The sequence below is a fragment of the Lepisma saccharinum genome, chromosome 1 (assembly GCF_977018435.1).
Source record: "Lepisma saccharinum chromosome 1, izLepSacc3.1, whole genome shotgun sequence".
Classification (NCBI taxonomy): domain Eukaryota; kingdom Metazoa; phylum Arthropoda; class Insecta; order Zygentoma; family Lepismatidae; genus Lepisma; species Lepisma saccharinum.
In genome coordinates this window covers 10973870-10996859 of record NC_139229.1, presented here as the reverse complement: position 1 = coordinate 10996859, position 22990 = coordinate 10973870, and the positions used below count along the sequence as shown (strand labels likewise).

The following is a 22990-nucleotide window of genomic DNA, read 5'->3' as shown; positions in this document are numbered from 1 at the left end:
CGACGCTAGATAGCGTACGGAACCGAGAGCTGCTTCGCTCGAGCGAATAACGCTCGAACAGGCAAAACGAGCGGTACACACTCGAAGCCCAGTAATACACGTACAACCGTAATTTGTCTGAGGTGGCGGGCCCTCAAATATGAATCGTGAAGTGACAGACGCAGTGAAATTGAAACTCAAGTGAATGTAGTCACTTTCTTTTTCAATATCATTTCAAAGTCTCGAACGAGTCTGAGTCCGCTTTCTCTTTTTCTCGTCTAGATTTTTATAAGACCGTTTTGATCTCTGTACAGCCAACGGCAAAGATAATAGAAGGCGAATTGACCATCGCTAGTTTCATTTGTTTTTATTCTCGTACATCCAGTGTTGTCTGAAAGAATGGAATTATTTTGATGCGATGCATATGTTGCCCACTGCTTATTGAAGTTTCTGTTTCAATTCATGTACAACACAATGTGGAAAACAGACTGTATGAAAATAGTGATGGACAATAATTCTCCTACTGTTACTTTTGGTGTTGGGTGTATCATTCTTACTTTTGGAGAGTATGCAGTCATCATCATGGGGGTGACCTCTAGAAGGAATTTGGCAGGGAGAAAGATTCAAGTTCACAAATTCAGAAGGAACCAGTAGCGTACATACCCTCGAGCCCAGAGGCGGACCTGAAGCCGAGCCCCCGCGCCAGATAAAAATACTTGTGTACGTTTTTTTCGAGTTTATAGGATGCTGCTGCCTCCAACTAATCTATTTTTTCCTGACTTCATGGACATTGTTTTGACATGCTTTAAAATGTTACATGGATTCACTTGTGTAGAATGATATTTTGCACAGAGTACTACATAAAAATCGTGTTCAAATATTTCAATCAAAAATAGTTAATATGATGCACTATTTGTTTAATTATACAGCGTATTTACAAAAACATTTCGTGATTATAAACGACCACAAAATTTTAATTATGTATATTACGAAATTTATACCGTTACCACTCGAAAGAACAGCTCAAAGAATTTTAGCGGATGTGTAATTGATGGCGTTAACTACAACAATAGATGGCATAACAGTAAAATAATGAAAAAAGGAAAAATATAGCCAAAAGTAGCAGAAAAACACATTTTAGGGAGTAAGAGGAAAATTAATGAAAACATTGACAATTTGCACGGTAATACTAATGGACCCCACTGTACAATGCTGTATGAATGAGTGTTGCAAAGAAACTTCAAATAATAATAAGAAGAAGAAACGTAATGGTCTACAAGAGAGAACACACCAAAAGATCTTTTGACTGTTAATGTGTTATTGTAAATGGCATTGTTGTTAGAAGCAAATTGTATTACTGTACTGGCGATGTTTACTGGATGTTTAGGTTTGTACAGTGGAATCCATGAGTATTACCGTGCAAATTGTCCATTTCATTAATTTTCTCTTACTTCTGCTACTTTTGGCTATTTTTTCCTTTTTTTCTTTCTTTTATTGTTATGCCATCTATTGTTGTAGTTAACGCCAACAATTACACATCCGCAAAAATTCTTTGAGCTGTTCTTTCGTATGATATCGGTGTAAATTTCGTAATATACATAATTAAAATATTGTGGTCGTTTATAATCACAGAATTCTTTGTGGACACGCAGTAGAATGAAATCACGAAGTGAATATATAATTTTATATGAAACAATGTAAATTCATTACAGCGTCGAACAAACGAAAACTAAACAAAAGAGATTTATGATAGATTACGTTATTGGATATGATTAAAAATTGCCACTTCGATAGGATAATGCACCCAGTTCTGTAATTAAGTATAATGAACGTGGCAACAGTGGCACATCGGAAATGAAAAGAAACACAAATTTAGAAACTCTTATTAGACTCCCATAATTCTTGGTTTTAACCTTCAACATGCTCTGCTTATTATTCTTAGGTAATAATACGAAATATAATTAATTGTTTATATTGTGAATATATAGGACACCTGTAATTCAGGCTAAGGAACGAAAAATTGTGATTTTTTTTGGTTAATTGGCCCCGCCTACAGTGATGAATTCAGGAGGTGTCCTGGGGTCAATTCCCCTGGAAATTAAGAAGTCCCTCCCGAAAACTTCAGGCACAGCATTAGATAAGAAATTTGGCAACTATGTTACTTTGGCTTTCTTTAATTTATTATAATTTAACGTAGAACGAAGTAATAAGCATTCCTTCAGTTTTCTTTATAAATAAAAGTCAAAGTAATGAAAATATAAGTCATCGTCCGTTTTGTTAGCTGCTAAATTAAGAATTATGATGGAAATGTAAATTATTGCATGTTACATTATTATTTTATTGATTCTTATAACATCACTAGCTGATTGCCCGGCGTTGCCCGGGTATTTATTTATCCCAATCTTCTATTAGACAGGAAGATATAGAATTCTAACTATAGTGTAAAATGAACTTGTAGTTGAACGGCACTGGGAGTGTCAGTATTCATCTTAGCGACCCCGAAAACTATGGATTCCACACTGATATCGGTCATTTTCGATTATTTTTACATATCACCACCTTCCCACCCCCACCCCTAGGGATGCCAGGGATGTCTTACCCCCACAGTATTTCTTTGTAGATTGCAAGTGATATGTGTACTAAGTTTGATTGAAATTGCTCCAACCGTTTGAGAGTTATGCCGGAACAAACATACATACATACATTTTTATATAGATAGAAGAAGATATAGATTCTTAAAATGATAGTTAACTTTATCTAATTACACTTAATTTAATTACATATCAGAAGTAGGGGAAAAATTGAAAATGTTAGTATTCTTTTATTGATATTATAATTTTATGCCTATGATATTATATGCCTCGTATTAAGGAAGTCCCTCCTTCAATTTCGGTACTTCAACGTCCATTCTTTCACATCAGAGCAAGAGATTTAGTTTCAGTGTTGGCATTCATGAATTTCCTTTCCAGAAAGTTTGGGGAGAGGTAACCGGTGTAACCGCAGGTAACAGAAAAATGTAAAGAAATTAAAAAGTTTTTTCTAAATAAAATAACAACATTGTTAAATAAGTTAACCGACAGCGTTGCAGTTGAGTGTATATTGCAGAGGACATTTTTTCTGCAGCCGACAAAAGCGAAGAGACAGGCCGTTCCGCTACCCTCAAGAGGCAACAGGAGGAAAGGGCGCCAATGCAAGGGAACGGCGGGGAAAGACTTGAGGAGGCAAGTTTGCTAGGGAGTTATTCATATGCCTGTTTAGGGGCCCTGTTGCCGCTGCGGCCTACAGGATCAGCAAGTGTTGTCACATTGGATTTCCAGAAAAGAGCTAAATCCCGCCTAAAACGGGGATACTATTTCTCTGAAGCAACAAGAGCTAGACTGCAAAGGCAAAGCTGGATTTAACTACAACTGAGACCGTTTACGTAATAGATGAAAAGATAAGTACTTGATGCGATTCGTAATTTGGACAAACCTTGCTCCAAAAAGCTAAGTTGGCAATAGTAGAACGTACATCTGGACTTCCCTTCCACCTCTGGAGGAGGGGAATTCTGTCGTCTGCTCACCGCAGAAACGTCAAACTGACCCGAATGTGTGGTTCTTCTTTCCCTTTCCACCTCTTTGCAAAGAAACAGAGATGGTTGACAACGCTCGACCACTATTCACTGGATTTTCGCGGTAACTCTCTCATGAGTGGTAGTTCTTTGTAGAAGTGATTGTGGCTAAATAAATCACTGAGCGGATTTTAAAAAAAGAACGAAATGAACAAAAATCCAGAATAAAAGCATGTTTTCTTTAGGGGGGTAGGGTGGAGATGATAACTTCTGATGACCAGTAACGCTTTTGAAAAAGTCACGCCACGCCGCTGAGAGGAGTAAAAGTCTGGATTGTTACACGAGTGCTTCTAGAATATTACAACACTAACTTTCATCCACGTGCTCAGCTTTGCAAAGATAAAAGCATTTATTCCAAAGTAGAACGTATTAACTGAACAATCAGTTAAAAGGAAAAAAGTAACCAAATTGTTCATCACTATTATCGTCAGTAGAGTAACTAAGATCGCGTGCCCCCCCCCCCCGCAATATTGGCAAATGCCCCCCCCCCTTCTTTGAATCTTCCTCTTATTCAAGTTCTTAGTCTGATGATAACACAAGTAAACATAACTGATTCCATCTGACCTTACTTTTGTGAAACTAAATAAACTTACCGTTGGCAGATCTTCGTATCTTTTTTACCGAAGCGTCGTTGTTTCGAGGACATGAACTCCATTACCACACTCTCAATGTTTATGTTCTGGCTTTCTTCGCTTTCAATGGAGAGGAAGGCTAACGAACTGAGCCTCATCTGCGACATAGTACTACGAAGATAGATCTTTACAAGTTTAAGTTTGCTGAATGAGCGTTCAGGGGATGCTGTGGTAACTGGCAGAGTGAGGAAAAGCTGCAGAGCGGTACACATATCAGGTACACTGCTGGCAATAGCTGAATTTTCCACCATTAACAGCTGGGCCAGTTCCTGTATGATTGAAAGTTCAATTTATCGTTCCAACATTATGGATCGAAAGTTTAAAAGTTGTTCAGGAAAATCGAAGGACAGATCATCAGAAAAATATTCACAAAGTGGTTTAGCCTTCTCCGCGATGCCTTTGTCTGATAAACTGCAGAGTTCTGAAGTACAGAAAATTTCACTCCGAAGTCGTTCATGTTCTGGAAGCGTACTGTTACATTAGCAAGCATCACATCATTGAATATGGACGAGATTACATGGCCCCCTTTTCATGGTGGGCCCCCGTACTGCGGGCTCGTTATTTGCACCAGTGATTATCGTTCTTTTTTCTTCATTCTATGTGCTCTAGGAAATGGATTTACACTTGAGCTGGCTGGATCAGAGGTTATTATGTGTTTATTTGTTATTTTCGTTTTAATTCTTGAACACCAGGTGGCGGAAAACAGAATGAATGAAATTGGTGGTGGATACTACTATTATATTTTCTGTAGGCTGTACGTACACCCAACGGCAAAGATAATAGTAGGCAAATTGACCATGGCTGTTTTCATTATATATTTATTGCACGCCCTGTGTTGTTTAAAGGAATGGAATTCTGTTGATTCGAAGCACATGCTGACCTCTGCTTATTGACATTTTTATTTCAATTCATCATCACAGTGTGGAAAAGAAACTAAATTAAAAATGATTGACGATTTGCCTGCTTCTTTTTCCGTCGGGTGTACACTTGGCAGGTTGTGGCACTTTCAAATCAAAGTAACCAGTTTTCAGTTAAATTGAATATCGAGCTTTTCCTTCCCCATCCCTTGAATTACAGCTGCAACAATCAATACACCTTCTTGAAATTGCAGTTTGCAAGAATTGATAGCCTCGTTGAGGAGGTCTCATATACTCACTAACCCCTCTGCAGGCAGTTGAGAGAAGGACTGCTTTGCGGAATAAAAGTGGACAACGCTTTCTTGAAATAAGAAAGCTATTTTCATTCGTTGTCGTTCATGACTTCGGAGCAGTTAGAAGCCAGTCGAATTGGTTATCAATACAATATACATTACCTTTGTCTAGCCCTCGTCCGATCAAGTATTCAATGCTAAAATTCAATAAGGATATGGGTGGGTTTAGACCAGTAATTATGAACCTTTGTGAGCTCACTTCCGGTAAATTTGTTTGTTTTTTTTTAGAATTGATGACCCAATCTAAACAATTTTACTCGCAATTAGCTTAGCATTTTTTTAAATAATTAATATGTATTATTAATAAATAGATCATGATACAGATGATACGATATAAAATTTGGTTTAAATTAGCTGGCAACGACTGGATTTAATGGAATCGTTTAGTTTCCTCTGGCCAATATCATTAAATTAATTTAGTAAGTGCTGATTTTCATTGGCATGTTCTATTTCGGATACGGAAAATCTCCAATTAATCAAAATATTTCCACTTCAATAAATTTGTTAATGAAAATTGGCGGGAAACTAAATTGATATTGTCCGTCAGTCAACCTCCAAATTTGGAGGCGGTAAGCAACGCTCCTTCCCTGGTTAGATGGTTTGATCGTTCACTGCCACTGTTGCGAGAAGATTTTCGATTATCGCAGTCGAAACCAGCTCGGGCTGCAAGTTGTTTCACTCTTCCCGCCCTAACTCGAGAAAGGTCGAACAGTTAAAATTCAAATTTCGAATCACAGCCTTGATTTCTCACCAGTACTGGCGAGCAAGGATTTCCTCTTATCGCTAACAAAAGCCGAACGAAAGGCCATATTTTCAGCTGGTTACCAGTTCGGGCTGCAAGTCACAAACTTTAGGAGAGCCTGTTGCGACCCGGTACTGGGCCGCGGCCGAGTGGTTGAGAAACACTGATTTAGACAGAGGATGGAGGGAGGCATTTACTCGTATACAGTGCTTGAAGTGGTAATTGTTATGTGGGGAGGGGGATTGGCTCAAACCTTCGCATACATTGGTGGACTGCCTGTTTGTTTGAGACAGTGCCAATGAGTCAGCTTGGAAGCAGGGTTGCCAGGTTGTCAAAAATACGGGACAAAATCACACTCAGAAATTGAAAATATGGGATAAAATTGCAGAAATAGCGTATACAGTCTCAACAAACATTTCTACTCAATGCTTGATCTTCTGAACAGTTCTTTATTATGCAGAACTACCATATACACTGTATTGGCATAAAAGTAAAAGGCATATATGTATATACCTTTTTTTTCGAACTGTCGATGCATGGAAGAGAATGATACAAGTTTTAGTTGCAAATAGGATTGTTTTTATCTTGATATGAATGAACACGATTGAAAAATTGCACTTCTAGACAACGCATATACCCTATAGTCCACGACACATCACTGCTTAGAAGTGATTGTACATTTTCGAGAAAAATAGTATTTACTGGGGCAGGCCCGAGGACCAACGAGGCCTAAACAAAGAGGGCCGAACAGAAGGACATGCCATCGTAAGAGAATACTTTTCTTTCGACCTCCTAAAACTGCTCTCAATGTCAACAACTCTCGAATGATCTCCACAGACACTCTACAAAGGGATTAAAATCAATAGATGCGACTCTCTGCGTAGCGCACATGAACCGATGGAAGAAGAGTTGCCAATTTGGACATTTATCCACTAGATCTAGACGTATCTTATGTTCTCAGAAATGCCTTACGCACATGCATGCCGCTGACCTCTGTAGCGGAGTGGTCAGTACGGGGGTCTGAGGTTCGAATCCCGTTCTGGGCATGGGTATTCTTTGTGAGTGTTCCTTCAATTTCATCACACCATCATTCGTCCTCATGGTTGCGATTAGCCAATAGTGGCAAAAAATCGACGCTAAATAACAAACGTCAAATCAAACCATATGCGTGCTCAGATCCTTTGATTAGGGGAGGGGTGGAGCAAAAGCCTTGATGAAAGTTCAGTAGAGAAAAGCCAAGCTACTTTCCATCTCACAGTTTCCAATTGACACATACAGGGCGATTCAAAAAATGTTAACACTATATGGGAAATAGAAAATGTATGGTTTCGTTGATTAAATTCGTGTTATTGCAGCAAAGTTTCCTCCTTTAAGCAAATTTATATCTCCCATATAGTGTTAACATTTCTTGAATCACCCTGTATATGTTGACTCTAATATCACATTAACGTGCATAAACTGCAAATGATGCACTTCTTGGTGTGTCAAAATGCACACAGAAATGCAAAAACTGGCAATTTGATCAGCTGTTGTTCTGTGTGTAATGCACCAAAAATGCATCAATTGGGAAGATCAGGCAAGATCATTTCAAAGATAACAAAACTACACATTTATGTGTCAATTGATGCATTAAAAGTGTTTTTTTTTTTTTGTAAATCCTTGAAATGAACTTGTCTGATCATCTCAATCGATGCATTTTTAGTGCATCACACAGAACAACAGCTGATACAAGTGCAATTTATGCATTTTTGTGTGCGTTTTGACACACCAAGAAGTGCATCATTTGCAGTTTATGCACGTTAATGTGTTATTGGAGTCAACATATACAGGATGATTCAAAAAAATATTAACACTGTATGGGGAATAGAAAATTTGCTTAAAGGAGACTTTGCCGCAATGACACGAATTTATTCAACGAAACCACGAGATGTCATCAGAGGCGGCAATTAGGGGGCGAGGGGGGCAGTAGCCACCCACTTTTTGCTACTTTTGTCCTTGCTTCCCCCCACACACACTTTTTGCATCTTGCCCCCTAGTTTTGGAACCCAATCGCCGCCACTGGCTGTCATATACACTATCCACCAATCATGAGCACCCGTGCTCTGCAGTCTACATGGGACAGGTTTCAAAAATGTGTCAACAATGATGGTAAACACGTGGAGAGCATGTGAAAACATTATCATGTAAATTTGTTCAACAAGTAAACGTAGACGGCGAGTGGTATATTTTCTATTTCCCATATAGTGTTAGCATTTTCTTGAACCACCCTGTATGTGTCAATTGACACGTTTTGGGTTCTGTGTGTACAAGCTCTGTATTGATGCATTTAAAACAGGGGCGTATCTAGATTTGCCCCAGGGTCCACGAAAATCCCGCTCCCGTGGACATTAGTTTAATTTTAGAAGTAATTCTATACATGTCATACCTGTGACGCGGTAATGGGACTAATATTTTGTCAACAATTAAACAAAAGTCACAAAATTAGTGGCTCTTTTTGAACTAAAACTTTCACTATACACACGCTTGCAAATTGAATGGACGTATATTTACAATTATTGTGTAGTAGTATGTGAAACACAGTTCGGTTCAACCGTCCAATGAACATCTGCAGGCTTACGTAAATTGCCTAATTTAAAATGTTAGTCTTCGTTCAATTGGTCCAAGAGTTTCAAACACCGCCATTTTGTTTGAGTTTTGTTTTAAGTTCACTTTATCCACAGATAGGCTAATCGGGACTGGAAACACAGTTTAAAGTGGGATTCGAACCACTACCCTCCACATTGTCACTCTCACATTCATAAGAAATAATTTCACCTCGTTGCTTGAAACTCTTCATCGACTTGAAAATGCTTAATCTTTTTTTAATAATAAAGAAATTGTCTGTTAACGCGATAAAATAAAATTTCGTTTTCTGAGACTCATAGCATTCAAACGAGGCCTTAACTTGCAAAATGTTCACACAATTTGAAAGTTTGTCCGTTTTTTACGGTGACACCCTGTACATTATTAGACGGCTTCACGATATTGTTAGTTCCGTGCATCCACATAGGTCTCTATAAATCCTGGCCTGTCGTGAGGAATGGCGATACAATAAGATTATGCTTTGGGGAGTCCGTATGTGAGGAGCTGCAGCTAGGAGAATCAATGCCGGATGACGTCAGCAAGTCTTCAATCCATTAGTTGCGTTGCGACAGAAGCCCACTTGTGACAAATTAAATTAACACACGTCTCCGACACGTGTGTCACCCTGGCGTCTCCTAACCAGGGGCGGATTTATTCCATTCGAGCCCCACCCTTTGCATTAACTAATGAAAATAAAGTTAACAAGATTCTGAACTTCTATTTTCTCATTGACGTGGAAGAGAACTTATAGGAATACGACAAGAGTTTGCTGTGGATTCAATTTATACACACAGACGGCCTCCTCGATGGCGCAGTGGTTGTGTCCTCGCCTTGTAATCAAGGCAATACCCGGTGGACGCACATAGTGGTTCGGATCCCACTTTAAACTTTAGGTCCAGTCCAGATTAGCCTATATGTGCATAAAGTGGACTTAAAACAACAATTCAATTATACACGCAGACACACACACATGCCGACCTCCGTGACAGAGTGGTTAGCACAGCGCACTACGGCGCCAGTGGTCCTGGGTTAGAATCCCGGCATGGATCTTCTTTGCAAGTGTTCTTACATCAAATTCATCATTCCATCACTCATCCTCATCGTCACGATCATCCAAATGTGGCAGAAAAGCGACCCTAAATGACAAAAATAAAATTTAACAAACAATTTGCACACAATCGGGACTGAATTTGCAGCATGAAATAAGGCACGAATCATTGAATGTTGAGAATTGATCCCGAGAACCTCTAGACAAGATAGAGTAACTAACTAGCTACCTAACTCTCTAGCCTTCTCAAACCCGAAGGTTTATGGGATGCGAAATGCAAGCGAATTGTTCGTCACCACGTTAATTAATTTTGTTCCACGCAATATAAGGTTCAGGAATTGAAACATGTTACGTTCCCCGGTTTAGTCTCAATGGATCTACTCACTTTTATTCCTCTACGGCGAGCATGAGACTTATCAGCCTACTTTGAAGCCCTCAGGTTGTGGGAAATCAGATAAGGATATGCTTACGTAAACCTTACCAACTTGCATTCGCAATTAAACTCCTTATTAGAAACAAAATTGTATTAAGTTCATAATTGTTCTTCACTACACAAATTAACACATTCACATTTTTTAAATCACTTCCATTATCCCCCAACATTCATAATAATATCACATATTATGTCATAATAGACAATTAACATATTAAACATATCAAACACTTAAAATGATACAATAAGTGGGTGCGTATCAAACAAAAGGGCGACAAAGCAGTTGAAAATATCCATTCCTTAAATTACGCAGAATGTGAGTGAAAAAAAAATAGTGATGGATAATTTGGTTGGTAGTATGTATGCATTCATTCCACTGTACAATGACGACCAGAAGTTCCCTGACAATTGGACTGAAACAATAGTCTTCGAAGTGGCTGCACCTTCACATAAGAGACAGTGGGGTTTTATCGGAAGAAAGTTGGCGTGGACTTGAGAGAGATTGTAAACCATTTAACTAGAACAATACAAGTGAACTAATCCTAAATGATAGGCAACGTGAAAAACACAACAAATGACCATATTGCATAACTTTCAAGGGTCTATTTTAAGTAGGGTGACCATACGTCACATTTTATAAAGGTCTAGGAGTTATCTTGAAAACCAAGTCTAAATTTGAGAGACATTTCATGCTAAAGTGAGATATTGTTTTGTTCTGTATGTGTTCCGTTATTTGTAGAGCAGTGAATAAGCATGGCCAAGAAGCGCACATGCAGCAACAAGACAAATTTAAACGTTGAGTGTTGAGTTGAGTGTCAGATGTGTGGGGTAAGGTTTTCGGTGAGATTTATAAACGGTTGGTGAAAAATAAAGCTGCCCTCAAGAAGACTGATTATTCTGATAAATACTTCTGGCACTCCTCAGCTTCAGCGTAGGGCTAACATCAAAGGTTAATCAGAAGGAACCAGAAATACTGTGTAAGTCACGCCGAGATTATAATAATTAATACCTTTTGACAACTGGAGATCATATTTCAAATAATAATAATAACATAATTATATAATTAGACCTAACCGATTTTTCAGGAGGGGAGGGGGTAAACTGATCTCCTTGGGATAGCACCATTAAGCCTTGTTTCCATGATAGCCAAACACTCAATATGCTGACCAAGGCAGAATTAATTTTATTTTAAAACATAAACTAAACGTTACGTTTCAACCTTCTAGCAAGGTCTTCTTCAGACTCTGTACCAAATACAAAAATACAAATGATTTGTATTTGGTACAGAGTCTGAAGAGGACCTTGCTAGGAAGGTTGAAACGTAACGTTTAGTTTATGTTTTAAAATAAAATAAATTACTCCTTAGGATGCCCCGTTTCTGGGCCAAAATATTATGGTCACCCTAATTTTAAGAGAAGAATGTATGCACATGTTACACATTTTTTTAATTCAGTCAGAATTTCTGCACTGTTGAAAGCACATATGCAAGGAATGTTCCTGAGTAAACAAATTGTCTAATCGATTGTTGTCAAAGGCCTAGACTTCCGGTTTTACACGTGAACAAGCGAAAAAGTGTGGTATGGACTTTTGTCGTTTCTTGTCAACCTAGTGGATAGTTATGGCAAGATATGTATATACGTAAATAAACATGAAATGATATTTTGAAATTCAAATTGTTAAAACTCTCGCCTTTGCCGTGAGCGGTTGATTCCTGGTGGAGCTTTAAATTTCGGTGTTGATAAAGCACTTTGAAGAGACAATTGAGAGCTACTTGAAAGCAATTAGCGGACTCTAGTCTTGAAAGCCAGAAAGCACAAAGCAGCAGCGATGGGACTCACAAGGACGTATTTAGGGGAGATTCAAGGGGTCCGGACCCCCCACCCCATCTCGCGAAAGACTTAGTAAGTACTAAAATCAAGCAATGAAAATATAGATTGATTTATTCCCGCCGAACTTATTGGAAGGCAAGGATTATATTGGGATCATACGACTTTGAATGACATACCAAAGAAAATTCATACAAGAATTATTACTACTTATAATAAAATATTACCAGGAACTTTACTTTTCGTCAACTGGATCTAACATCCTTTTTATATATTCCATAAATATTCAATTCTATATCTATTTGACATTAATTTCCTTGGCATGCCGGTGGCCTTTATTTTTACAAATTTTGCCGACCTTAATTATACGTAATCTACATAATGAATATGTGGTGTTATATCAGTATCTTTATGCTGTCTTTTTCCTATTCATGAAATAAAAATATATTAATTAATTGGAATATTTTAATTCATACTATTTTATTATTATTATTTTTGAGACACTTGGTTTGCACCCCCCCCCCTCGAAATATATTTCTAGATATGTACCTGAGAATTCATATAACCCAGTAAAAAGCCACTTGACAAGCCTTGGCCTGTGCTACAGAGTGTGAGTTTCAATAGTACTATTTGGTTTTGCCATTTTTATGAAAGAATCTAATATCTTCTTAACGTTTTGTAAATTATGTTTATCTTTCATCAAAATGAATTTTATGTAACACAACCAGTGATAATATGCCAGACAAGAGGAGAGGTTACATATAGTTTTCACTTCACCAGCCCCTCTCCCAAACAGAGGAGAATTTTGTTAAATGGAAAAACGTATACCACAAATACAGATGCTATGTATGTGAAAAAGTGCACAATAAATGTTATTTACACTCCACAAAATGCTCTAGTGATTATATCTCCACTCGCTCATTATGCAAACTCACTTTATAGCCTCGCCGATGGTACAGTGGTAGCATTGTCACCTTGTAATGAAGGGGTCCCAGGTTTGATACCTGGTGGAGGCACATAGTGCTTCGTATCTCACTTGAAAATGTAAGATCAGTCCCGATTAGCCTTACTGTACATAAAGTGGACTTAAATCACCAACTCAATCAGTCTTTCATTTCCTTTTAAACTTTACGAGGACTTTTTTTTGGGGAAGAGTGTCTAAAACCAAATTTTGCAAGTTGATGTGGAAAAAGAAACTGTTTTGTGCATTTCAATTTGAATTAGTAAATTTAATGATGGTGATTGTGTTCTGAATTAAAGGGATCTTAAAGAAGTTCCTGCAGATCGTGTTGCTCCTGGTGCAGCGAGCGATGCACCAAAAACTCCACAACAGATAGCAATGGAAAACCAAAGACTTGCAGCTCAGAACCAACGACTTGCAGCTACAAAGAGACTGCAGCAAACACAGGCTCAAGTTGATGAGGTAACATATCTTGTATCCTAATGAAAGTGTGTATTGTTTCAAAAGACTTCCTTTGTTTTATTCTGCCAATGGATAGATGTATTTTATAAAAATGCACAAGGTATTTCTATGAGATTTTTACAGATAATAGTGTTTGCTAAAAGAATCAGTTTGGCATAAGGAATCAGCAATTCATTGTGTAATGGATGTCTTACTAGTCTCATTGTTGTGTCTGAACATTTCTATTTCACTATTTCCTCCTAATTTCTCTGGCACACTCTGATGAACTTTATTTATCCTGTATTTCTAATGATATATCTGATGAAATGACAATAGAGCAACACATCTTTACTGTAAGCACTCCTACAAGAATGTGATATTTTGAACTCTAGGCTTGCTCATATAAGACTAATCTTCTCCTCATTTGTTTTCACATTGTGATCTCTGTTGTGACCTTTATTGAGTGTGGGAATTAAACTTCTTGCTTTGGGGGGGGGATTCATTCAAGTATAAAGAATCTACTCTCTTTTCAAGGGGAATACAGACATATTATTATAATTAACTAGAAAAACATTAATATAATAGAAAACTATAACATGAATAGTTAATTTCCTGATCCAAATATATTTTTCAAATTTACTTTTGACTATAATGAATTCCAATTTTTAACATATAGTCTTGATCTCATTTTATACAGTAACTTTAGCTGTTTATAAAAAACAACAATATTTAAATTATATTTGTATTTGTTGGATATTTACAAACAATATTCCAAACCAGTTCATCAAATTTGTGCTCTTATGCAAGTATAATTTGAGAATAATGAAACAATAAACCTTGCTGTGGTATAAATTTTCTCATCCCAAGAATTTCTTGCATTTGTTTCATATATTATCTTCTTAAAACCACAAAAATATATGAAATATTATTAAGAATTTTGTGGTAATAATCTGGGTACATCCTGTTAGTTTCACAATAATAAGATTGGCTCTATTGTGAGAAAGCCCCAGCAGCCCTACCCCCTATTAATTCATACCCTGCACTTATGTTAACCAAAAATGTTAATAAATGAAGTTTCACTGCAGAAATCTCTCTCTAAGCATAAGCTCTAGTATTGAATTATATACGTTTTCTGATCTGAATAATGTCAGTATGTGTGTGTGTCAAATACACATATACACACAAACCGAAGACTCACATCTGAAGATCTGAAGAACACCTGGAGTCTTTACAGACTGGAAGATGAAGTAATTTGAGCTAAGTATGTTTGAGAGCATTCTCTAAACATTCCTTACAAGAAGTGGCAAATCATTGATGAAAAATAAAGGCATGTGAAGAATATAACAGTATCTTAGAGGTTTCACTGATCCAACAAGAACAAATCAATATGCAACAATGCTGACTAATCTTTATAGAAATTTTGCTTTTATTTGTGACCCAAAACATAAAGATTTGAACATCTTATTCAAACATTCTCTTTCCTGTCTAAAGTTGAACCATTCAGACACGTTCCTGGAATTTGAAACTACTTGTCTTATTATTCTATTTTTCCTCTTTCTAGAGACCAAATGTCCCTATTCAAGTTAATGTTAAAAACTTTGTGAACCACTTCTGATGTTGGTTTGATTGTAAAAGGTAAATTACATTTCATGCCTGCATAACTTTTGTAATGTTTGCATGTAGGCATTGCATATAGCTGCATTGGCACCATGCATATTGCAAATACAGTAGCATGCAATATATACAATAGCATGCAAATATATTTGGGATGATATTAGAATTTAGAATTTTTAACATTCATATGATGTAAGTACTTTTAGAGCTTATCTCATGATTTCTATTTCATTTAGTAATTAACCATTTCTTCAGTTATTTTAATGTCATGATTTGGAGTTTGTACTTTCATACGTTCACATACAATTTGTAGAGTGGTTTTGTGAATTACTTACTGCTTTCTATGCATGTAATTATATAAAAAAATGTATGTTTAAATTGTAATGATAAATTGTACTTGACAATATTTCTTTCTCCATTTTTACCTCTGTAAAACTATGTCATTTTACTATGTGCATACTCCATACTCAACTTTTATATGTGCATAATTAGTTCATGAGTTTACAATGAACAGGTATTTACACATGTCCACCATTTTTCAATTTGGTATAATATTTGTATCATTCATAGTACTTATTTCTACACTCTGATTTCTAACTTGTTTCATTTTTCATTTCTTTTTTGTATCCAACTTATTTTTATTTTCCACCAAAAGATTTTAAACTACCGTTTTTCAATCGTCACACACATTTATATGGATATTTTCAGTAGTTTCATCTGAAAGTAAGATATGAAATCAAGAATGTAGAGAATTTTGAATTTCATATGTTATTTGCATATAAATAGTAAGTTATTAGAAATTTTGCTTCACGTAGGAAACTGCTAAATAGCATGAACAGTTTGAAGCATTTTTAGAGTTGCATTTTATAAATTGACTCTAATTATAAGTTGCACAATTCTTGCATGAATGTAGCTATCTACAACCTTTAGCTTTCTGGATGATACATTCAACCAAATTCTTGCTAACATTGCTCATATTTTGACCAAACTATTTGCTTACAACATAGCCACTAAAGCACAAAATATTCTTCTATGATCTTTCATTTTAATTATTAATTGCAGTGTATTACGTATATGTAAAAAAACAGTGCTCAAAGTGGAAATTCATAGCAGGGGGATGCTTGTTCGAGTTTAGGGATAAGTGGGGAGGATGCTTGTATGATATAATAGGGAGAAGATGGGACAAGTTGGGAACTTTTACGTAAATTATCCTACCTGGGGGAATGCTTTACACAAATTTTCTTAACTAGGGGAAAGTATTCCCTCATATCCTCTCCACTTTGAACACTGATACAAATAGCATTATACATTCAATGAATGGTTATTTTCTGCATTCTCAGAAGTTTACATATTGTGCAAGCATGCACTAATGTTAGTTTTGGAACAGTATTAAAGAGTGAAACAAAGGATTATGAGCAGTGCTTGTTGAAGTGAGGGGGATGCAGGAGGATGGTATCCCCCAGCTAGCAAAATTTTTGCAAAGCATCCCCCCTCCTCTAGTTCTTGTTGTCGCCATGTTAATCCATAGGAGCATCTCCTCAGCTAACCCCAAGGCTTGACCAAACATCCCCCCCAGCTAACATTTTCCACTTCAGGCACTGATTATGAGGCAGATCATAACATTGACTATGTAATAAAACAGTTTCTCATCCATGCAATCTTTCAAAATCTTACAAAGTAGTCAAAGCTCCTTTGTTCCTTGATTGTGTGTGTGTGTTGCTTTGTTAAGATGGACCTAAAGGAAATCGGTAAGGATGGAAAAGATTGGATTGATCTTGCCCAAGATAGGGACAGATGGAAGGTTTGTGTTGCTGCAGCCATAAAACTTCGGGTTTAAGAATGCGAGAGTTAGTTAGTTATAGCTCTTGTCTACTCTTATGGTGGGCAGCCTATATGCTGGCAAGGGAAGTGGGGAGCAGGTAATCAGGCATGCCGAGAGTTATGACATCTTGGGAGGAGTTTCTGCATGCACCTCGTTCCACAGACTGCTGCATTTCTTACTGCACTGCATTGGTCACTCCCGCTCCCCACTTCCTTTACAAGCATGTAGAACGCCCACCATAAGACTGGACATCTTGCTTTCAACATGTTTCCCGTCAGTTCTTGAATGATGTAAATGATTCTATTTTTTCTTCTTATTTTTTCTTCCCAACTTACTTGTCTACTTTCCTTTGTAATTATTAACAACTTACATTCCTCCTCTTTACTTAAGGTTCAACATTTATGTTTATATTTCAAATGTTATTTTAAAAAATACAACAGAAAATTTAACATTTGTAAGTTATTTAAAATTTAAGCTGAAGGGTTGCTGATTATGCATATACAGGGTGATTCTAAAGGTATAGTACAAACGAAAACCACAGATACCTCCCATGAAATAGAGACGAAAGTTCCCCTTCCACTTTGCCGAGAGATGCCTCCGTGAGGAGCTAGACAACGCCGAAAACGTGTGAAAATGAACTTCACACCTCTGTAAGCCAGTACCAGTGAAGATAGAAAGGCGGAACAAACGAAGTCAAAAGGAACACCAAAGTCGCCCATCCGAAAAACACTAGGTGGCAGCTGCGCAACGCATGCGCATGGGTTTCCACAAAGGAAATAGGAGTGTCCCACAAGACAAGTGAAGGGAAAGGGTAGCGATCGACAACGGTAGGGAGAAAAGAAGCTATGAAGCATGAAGTAACAATTGCACAGCGGGAAACAAACACCATGACTGAAGCAGTGCAGTCGAGAAAAGTAGTGCGGGGTTGCAGAACCACGGGAGGACGACGTAGGATGTAAAAACACACCAAGAATGCAAGCAAAGTGGTCCGTGACACTTGACAGGCAACAGATGCGTACATGGTTCGGGGCAGAAATGGCGGCGCTGGCGGTGCAGCGCAAGTGGAGTCCCCAAAACACAGTGGGGAGACACCGCAGCAAGAACAAAGCACGGTGCAACAAAAGAGAAAGAGGACCGGATGGGGAATGGTACCTGCCAAGGAGACAACAAATGCGGGACGAGGGATTCCCCGTAGCAGCACTGAGGGGATGTCACACAGAGGTCGTGCGCCAGCAGGACAAACACAGCAACTACGGGCACAGGAGGTTATTGCTAATGAAAGGTGCACGTACAGATAGGACCACGTACCCCGTACTGATGTTGTAACAAACGTCGTGATGGGACCCAATCAGCCTCTTAGAAATGAAGCCGGAGGCACATCGCTGGTTAGGAGCTGGCGAAAGGCTGCTGGAGTGTCGTACGGACCCCACTACTCCCTACGGTGGACAACACTAATGGACAAGGTCGGAATGTTTCCATTCCGATCACCAGGTCCACCGTTCCCAGACCTGACGCGGCTGCTTGCTTCCGAGTGGAACCCCAGCCGAACAACTCGAGTCCCTCCTCGGCCGCAGCCTTCCGCTCCGAAACCAAGCTTGGCCTCACACCACCGCAGCCACACACTGCCGCGTGGGTGTGAGACCGGGTCAAGCAAGGCTGGACAGATAAACTGCGTGGGACAATCGTGTAATGAAGCTACGTGGGGGTATGCACGTCTGTTCAACTGCTGGGTTACCCCACATTGGTGTACACAAACACCACACGATCATACGTAGTGCTCCCCGTCGGCTCGAGCAAGACAGACGAAGTACGTGTTGTGGGTGAATGGGGCAAGAATGAAGGACGCTACATGTGTTCCACGATGACAAGGCCCCAGAGTACATGGCCCCACCTGACGGCAGTGGTCAGGTAGTGAAGAGCACAGGCACGGGTGGCTCAGGAACGTCAGCTGATTGTACCACAGCGCCGTGCAGATGTGTGGGCTGATTGGAAGTGCAGCGTCAGGGAGCGTGTCAGTGAAAGAGCCGGTGCAGTGGTGGTGTGCTTGACGTATGACAATTGAGTACATTGTTTCGAAGCCGTTGTGACCAGTGTGTGTGTGTGTGCCACCTGTGCACTGCAGTACAGTATTCCATAATTGGCACTATCCTCACCATACCATGGAACGCTACACATTTGTAGAACTGACGGACATGCATTTTGTCTACGGCCTTGCAGATGGCATTGGCCGAGCAGCTGCACGCCTTTATTGCGGATGGTATCCGGAGAGGCGACAACCCGACAGCAGGTTGTTTTCGAACGTGCACCGTACCCTTGGTGAATCGGGTGTGTTACGTGCAGGCCATCATGTCGGTCATTCAAGACATGTGCGCACCGTGGCGGTCGAGGAGGACGTACTTGCTCGCGTGGATGACACACCGTCCACTAGCACCCGTAGCATTGTACGTGCACTGGGAGTATCACAGTCGACAGTGTGGCGTGTCCTTCATGATGATCTGCTGTATCCCTATCATCCACAGCGAGTCCACGCGTTGCAGGCTGGGGATTACCCACGACGTGTGGAATTCTGTCAACGACTGTTGCAGTTTTGTACCGACGATCCCCGTTTTTTGCGCCATGTGCTTTTCACGGACGAGGCAACATTCACCCGTGAGGGCATCTTCAATTGCCGAAACAGCCATGTGTGGGATTATGAAAATCCACATGCTGCAGTCGAGGTGCACCATCAGACCCAGTTTGCAGTGAATATCTGGGCAGGTATCATCGATGAACAGATTATCGGTCCATACCTGCTGCCACCACATTTAAATGGCCGCCTCTATCGCACCTTTCTTGCATCAGTCCTTCCAGAGCTGCTAGAAGATGTACCCTTCAACGTGCGACATCGTATGTGGTTTCAATTGAATGGAGCGCCTGCACATTTTGATGGCACAGTGCGAACCCTTTTGCACCGTACCTACCCACAGTGCTGGATCGGCAGAGAGGGCCCCATCCCCTGGCCCGCCCGTTCGCCTGACCTCACACCAATGGATTTCTTCTTGTGGGGCCATGTGAAAACACTCGTCTACGAGACCCCGGTGCCTAACAAGGAAACATTGGTAGCGCAGATACTTGCAGCATCGGCCGAGGTGTGTACCATGCCAGGGATTTTTGATAGGGTTTGCCAGAATTTCCTGCGACGCTGCAATGCCTGCATTGAATGTGGTGGTCTTCAATTTGAGCAACTTTTGTAACAACGTCAGTCCGGGGTACGACTACGTACTACGTACTATTCCTATCTGTAAGTGCACCTTTGCGTGGCAATAAACCTCCTGTGCCCGTAGTTGCTGTGTTTGTCCTGCTGGCGCACGACCTCTCTGTGACATCCCCTTGGTGCTGCTACGGGAAATCCCTCATCCCGCATTCGTTGTCTCCTTGACAAGTACCATTCCCCGTCCGGTCCTCTTTCTCTTTTGTTGAACCGTTCTTTGTTTTTGCTGCGGTGTCTCCAAACTGTGTTTGGGGACTCCCCACGTGCTGCATGTGTTTGTTTCCTGCTGTGCAATCGTTACTTCATGCTTCATTGCTTCTTTTGTCCCTACCGTTGTCGATCGCTACCCTTTCCCTTCACTTGTCTTACGGGACACTCCTATTTCCTTTGTGGAAACCCATGCGCATGCATTGCGCAGCTGCCGCCTAGTGTTTTTCGGATGGGCGACTTTGGTGTTCCTTTTGACTTCGTTTGTTCCGCCTTTCTATCTTCACTGGTACTGGCTATACAGGGGTGTGAAGTTCATTTTCACACATTTTCGGCGTTGTCTAGCTCCTCACGGAGGCATCTCTCGGCAAAGTGGAAGGGGAACTTTCGTCTCTATTTCATGGGAGGTATCTGTGATTTTCGTTTGTACTATACCTTTAGAATCACCCTGTATAATCCAAGCAATGACCACGAACTCATGAAACTAAAATTTCATAAAGTACATATTTATGAAAATATTGCATAAGAATAGCTATATCTCCATATCATATGATTTTTTAAGAACCTCTATTGTTAAAGAATGAAATTTTCCCCAACAGTATTAAGGACACATAATGGTAACATACACATTGTCCCTCCATTGCTTCTTCTCACTTGTATCTTCATTTTAATGTATGGTTCTATTGTAATGATTATCATTATCTTTCAATTTGTTATGTGTTAAAATTTTCTTAGGAATGGTTAATACGCTGCAATATGCATGTGCATGCATATTTCCATGGTGGTGGATTATTTATTGTGTGGTTCAAGTGTACAATTCATAATAAACTAGACATAATTATATTTTTGTGTTAGTATTAATATTATGTGTATAGAGATTTTATAGAATGTAAAATAATTGAAAAATGTGTCATATGGATAAGGATAATTTAACAACATGTAATCTGATACATGGGGAAGAAGAAGAAAAATATATCCAGACAATTTATACTTGCCACAAGAGAAAGAACAATAGATATTTAAAAAATTATGAGTTGCATGAGGTAAGAAAGGAAACAAAAGTTGTAATGACTGTGTAAGCACCAATAAAAATTTCCATGATATTTTTAGCAACACAATGATTAAAAATGGATTATAATTTTTCACATGTTCCTGAATGAAGGCTTTTCTACTTATCAATACAGAATGCATATAGTACAATCTAAATGTTCCTTTTTGTATCAAAAGTAAAGTTACTAATTCATTAAACCTATTCATGGTGGGTGCGTTAAACACAGTTTTAATACAGATGATGTTCCTGCTTAACATGATGTGGTTTGTGTTCCTTAGGCAGGAGGTATGAGGGGTTGTGTGGGTTGTCTACATTTGTTCTTTCCATTTGGAATAGATCTGAACAGTTTTCAGATTACAAGTTCACAGTTCCTTCTGAATTATTTATTCTCCTCATGTCATATTAAGTCTTTATACTTGCTAGTAAGATTGTTACATAATGTTATTGGAAATATGCAAATTATTTTATAATACTGAATATTGCACACATAATAAGTTTTGACTAAGGATACCACATTTCAAATAATAAAAATAGTTGCTAAAATTTTATTTTGTAACAATTTTAACATATTTTTAAATAGGTTGTGAGTATCATGTCTACCAATGTGGAGAAAGTCCTGGAAAGAGATCAGAAACTCTCAGAATTGGATGACAGAGCAGGTATATTTGTATTCTATTTATATATATTAACAATTTTATAAGTTTATATTGTTGTAATTTTATCATTCTATTCATATTTTTGCTCTTTTATACTTTCGTTCTCACAGTGGCATGCCTACGAGGGGTTGGCAGGGGTTATAAATCTCCTATAGTCCAGTATTCCTTACAAAAGAAAAGATCGTTAAAAGCAGGAAAAGATGGCAAAATGAGTGACTACTAAATAATGTAGCCGCAATCCCCCCCCCCCATCCTTTCCCTTGCAAAAATCCTGGGCATGCTACTGCTTTCTCAACCTCCCCATTAATACAAGTATGGAAGCAATAAATACACTACTGAATTATCAAGTCCTTGTCCAATACACTGATGAACAAATTCAAACATTTTTTTTTGCTCCTTTGAACGAAAATAGGTGATTATTTATAATTCGACCCCGCTAAATCCAAATCTGCAAGTAGAAATGATGTATCACCTATAGTTTTTCCTGGATTTTCATTTTTTTTAATAAAAATGTAATTCCTTTTGTAATAATACATCGAAATTTGAAATTATTTTTGTTTGTTTGCTCATGAAATAAGATGTAAATATTGAAGTGAATAACTATGAAATATAAAAAAAATTTAAAAAATATATATAGGACCGATTCTGATTGATCAATGAAGAAATTTCATGCAAAAAAAGGAAAAAAAAACACATTTTTACTCACATTTTCAAAATATCTTTCTTGAACTCTGCCATTTGTAACTGCCACCAGAAACCTTTTCCTTGAGGTTCCAACAGTAGTCTGCTAACATGTTCTGTACCGATTTTCCTGCATATCGTTTCTCCATGACAGAAATATCCTGGTTAAATCTCTGGCTGCATTCCTCACTAACCGTGCCCAAGT

At 38.6% G+C, this 22990-nt stretch overlaps 1 protein-coding gene across 1 annotated transcript in view; it reads left to right on the top strand.

Annotated features, from left to right (window-relative positions):
- Positions 1-22990, top strand: part of LOC145984102 (vesicle-associated membrane protein 3-like) — a 41887-nt gene that overhangs the window by 2470 nt on the left and 16427 nt on the right. Inside the window, exons 2-3 of the mRNA XM_083117561.1 lie at positions 13363-13525; positions 22029-22107. Of these exons, the coding sequence (XP_082973687.1) occupies positions 13363-13525; positions 22029-22107 (242 nt within the window). The remainder of the gene's footprint in view (positions 1-13362; positions 13526-22028; positions 22108-22990) is intronic.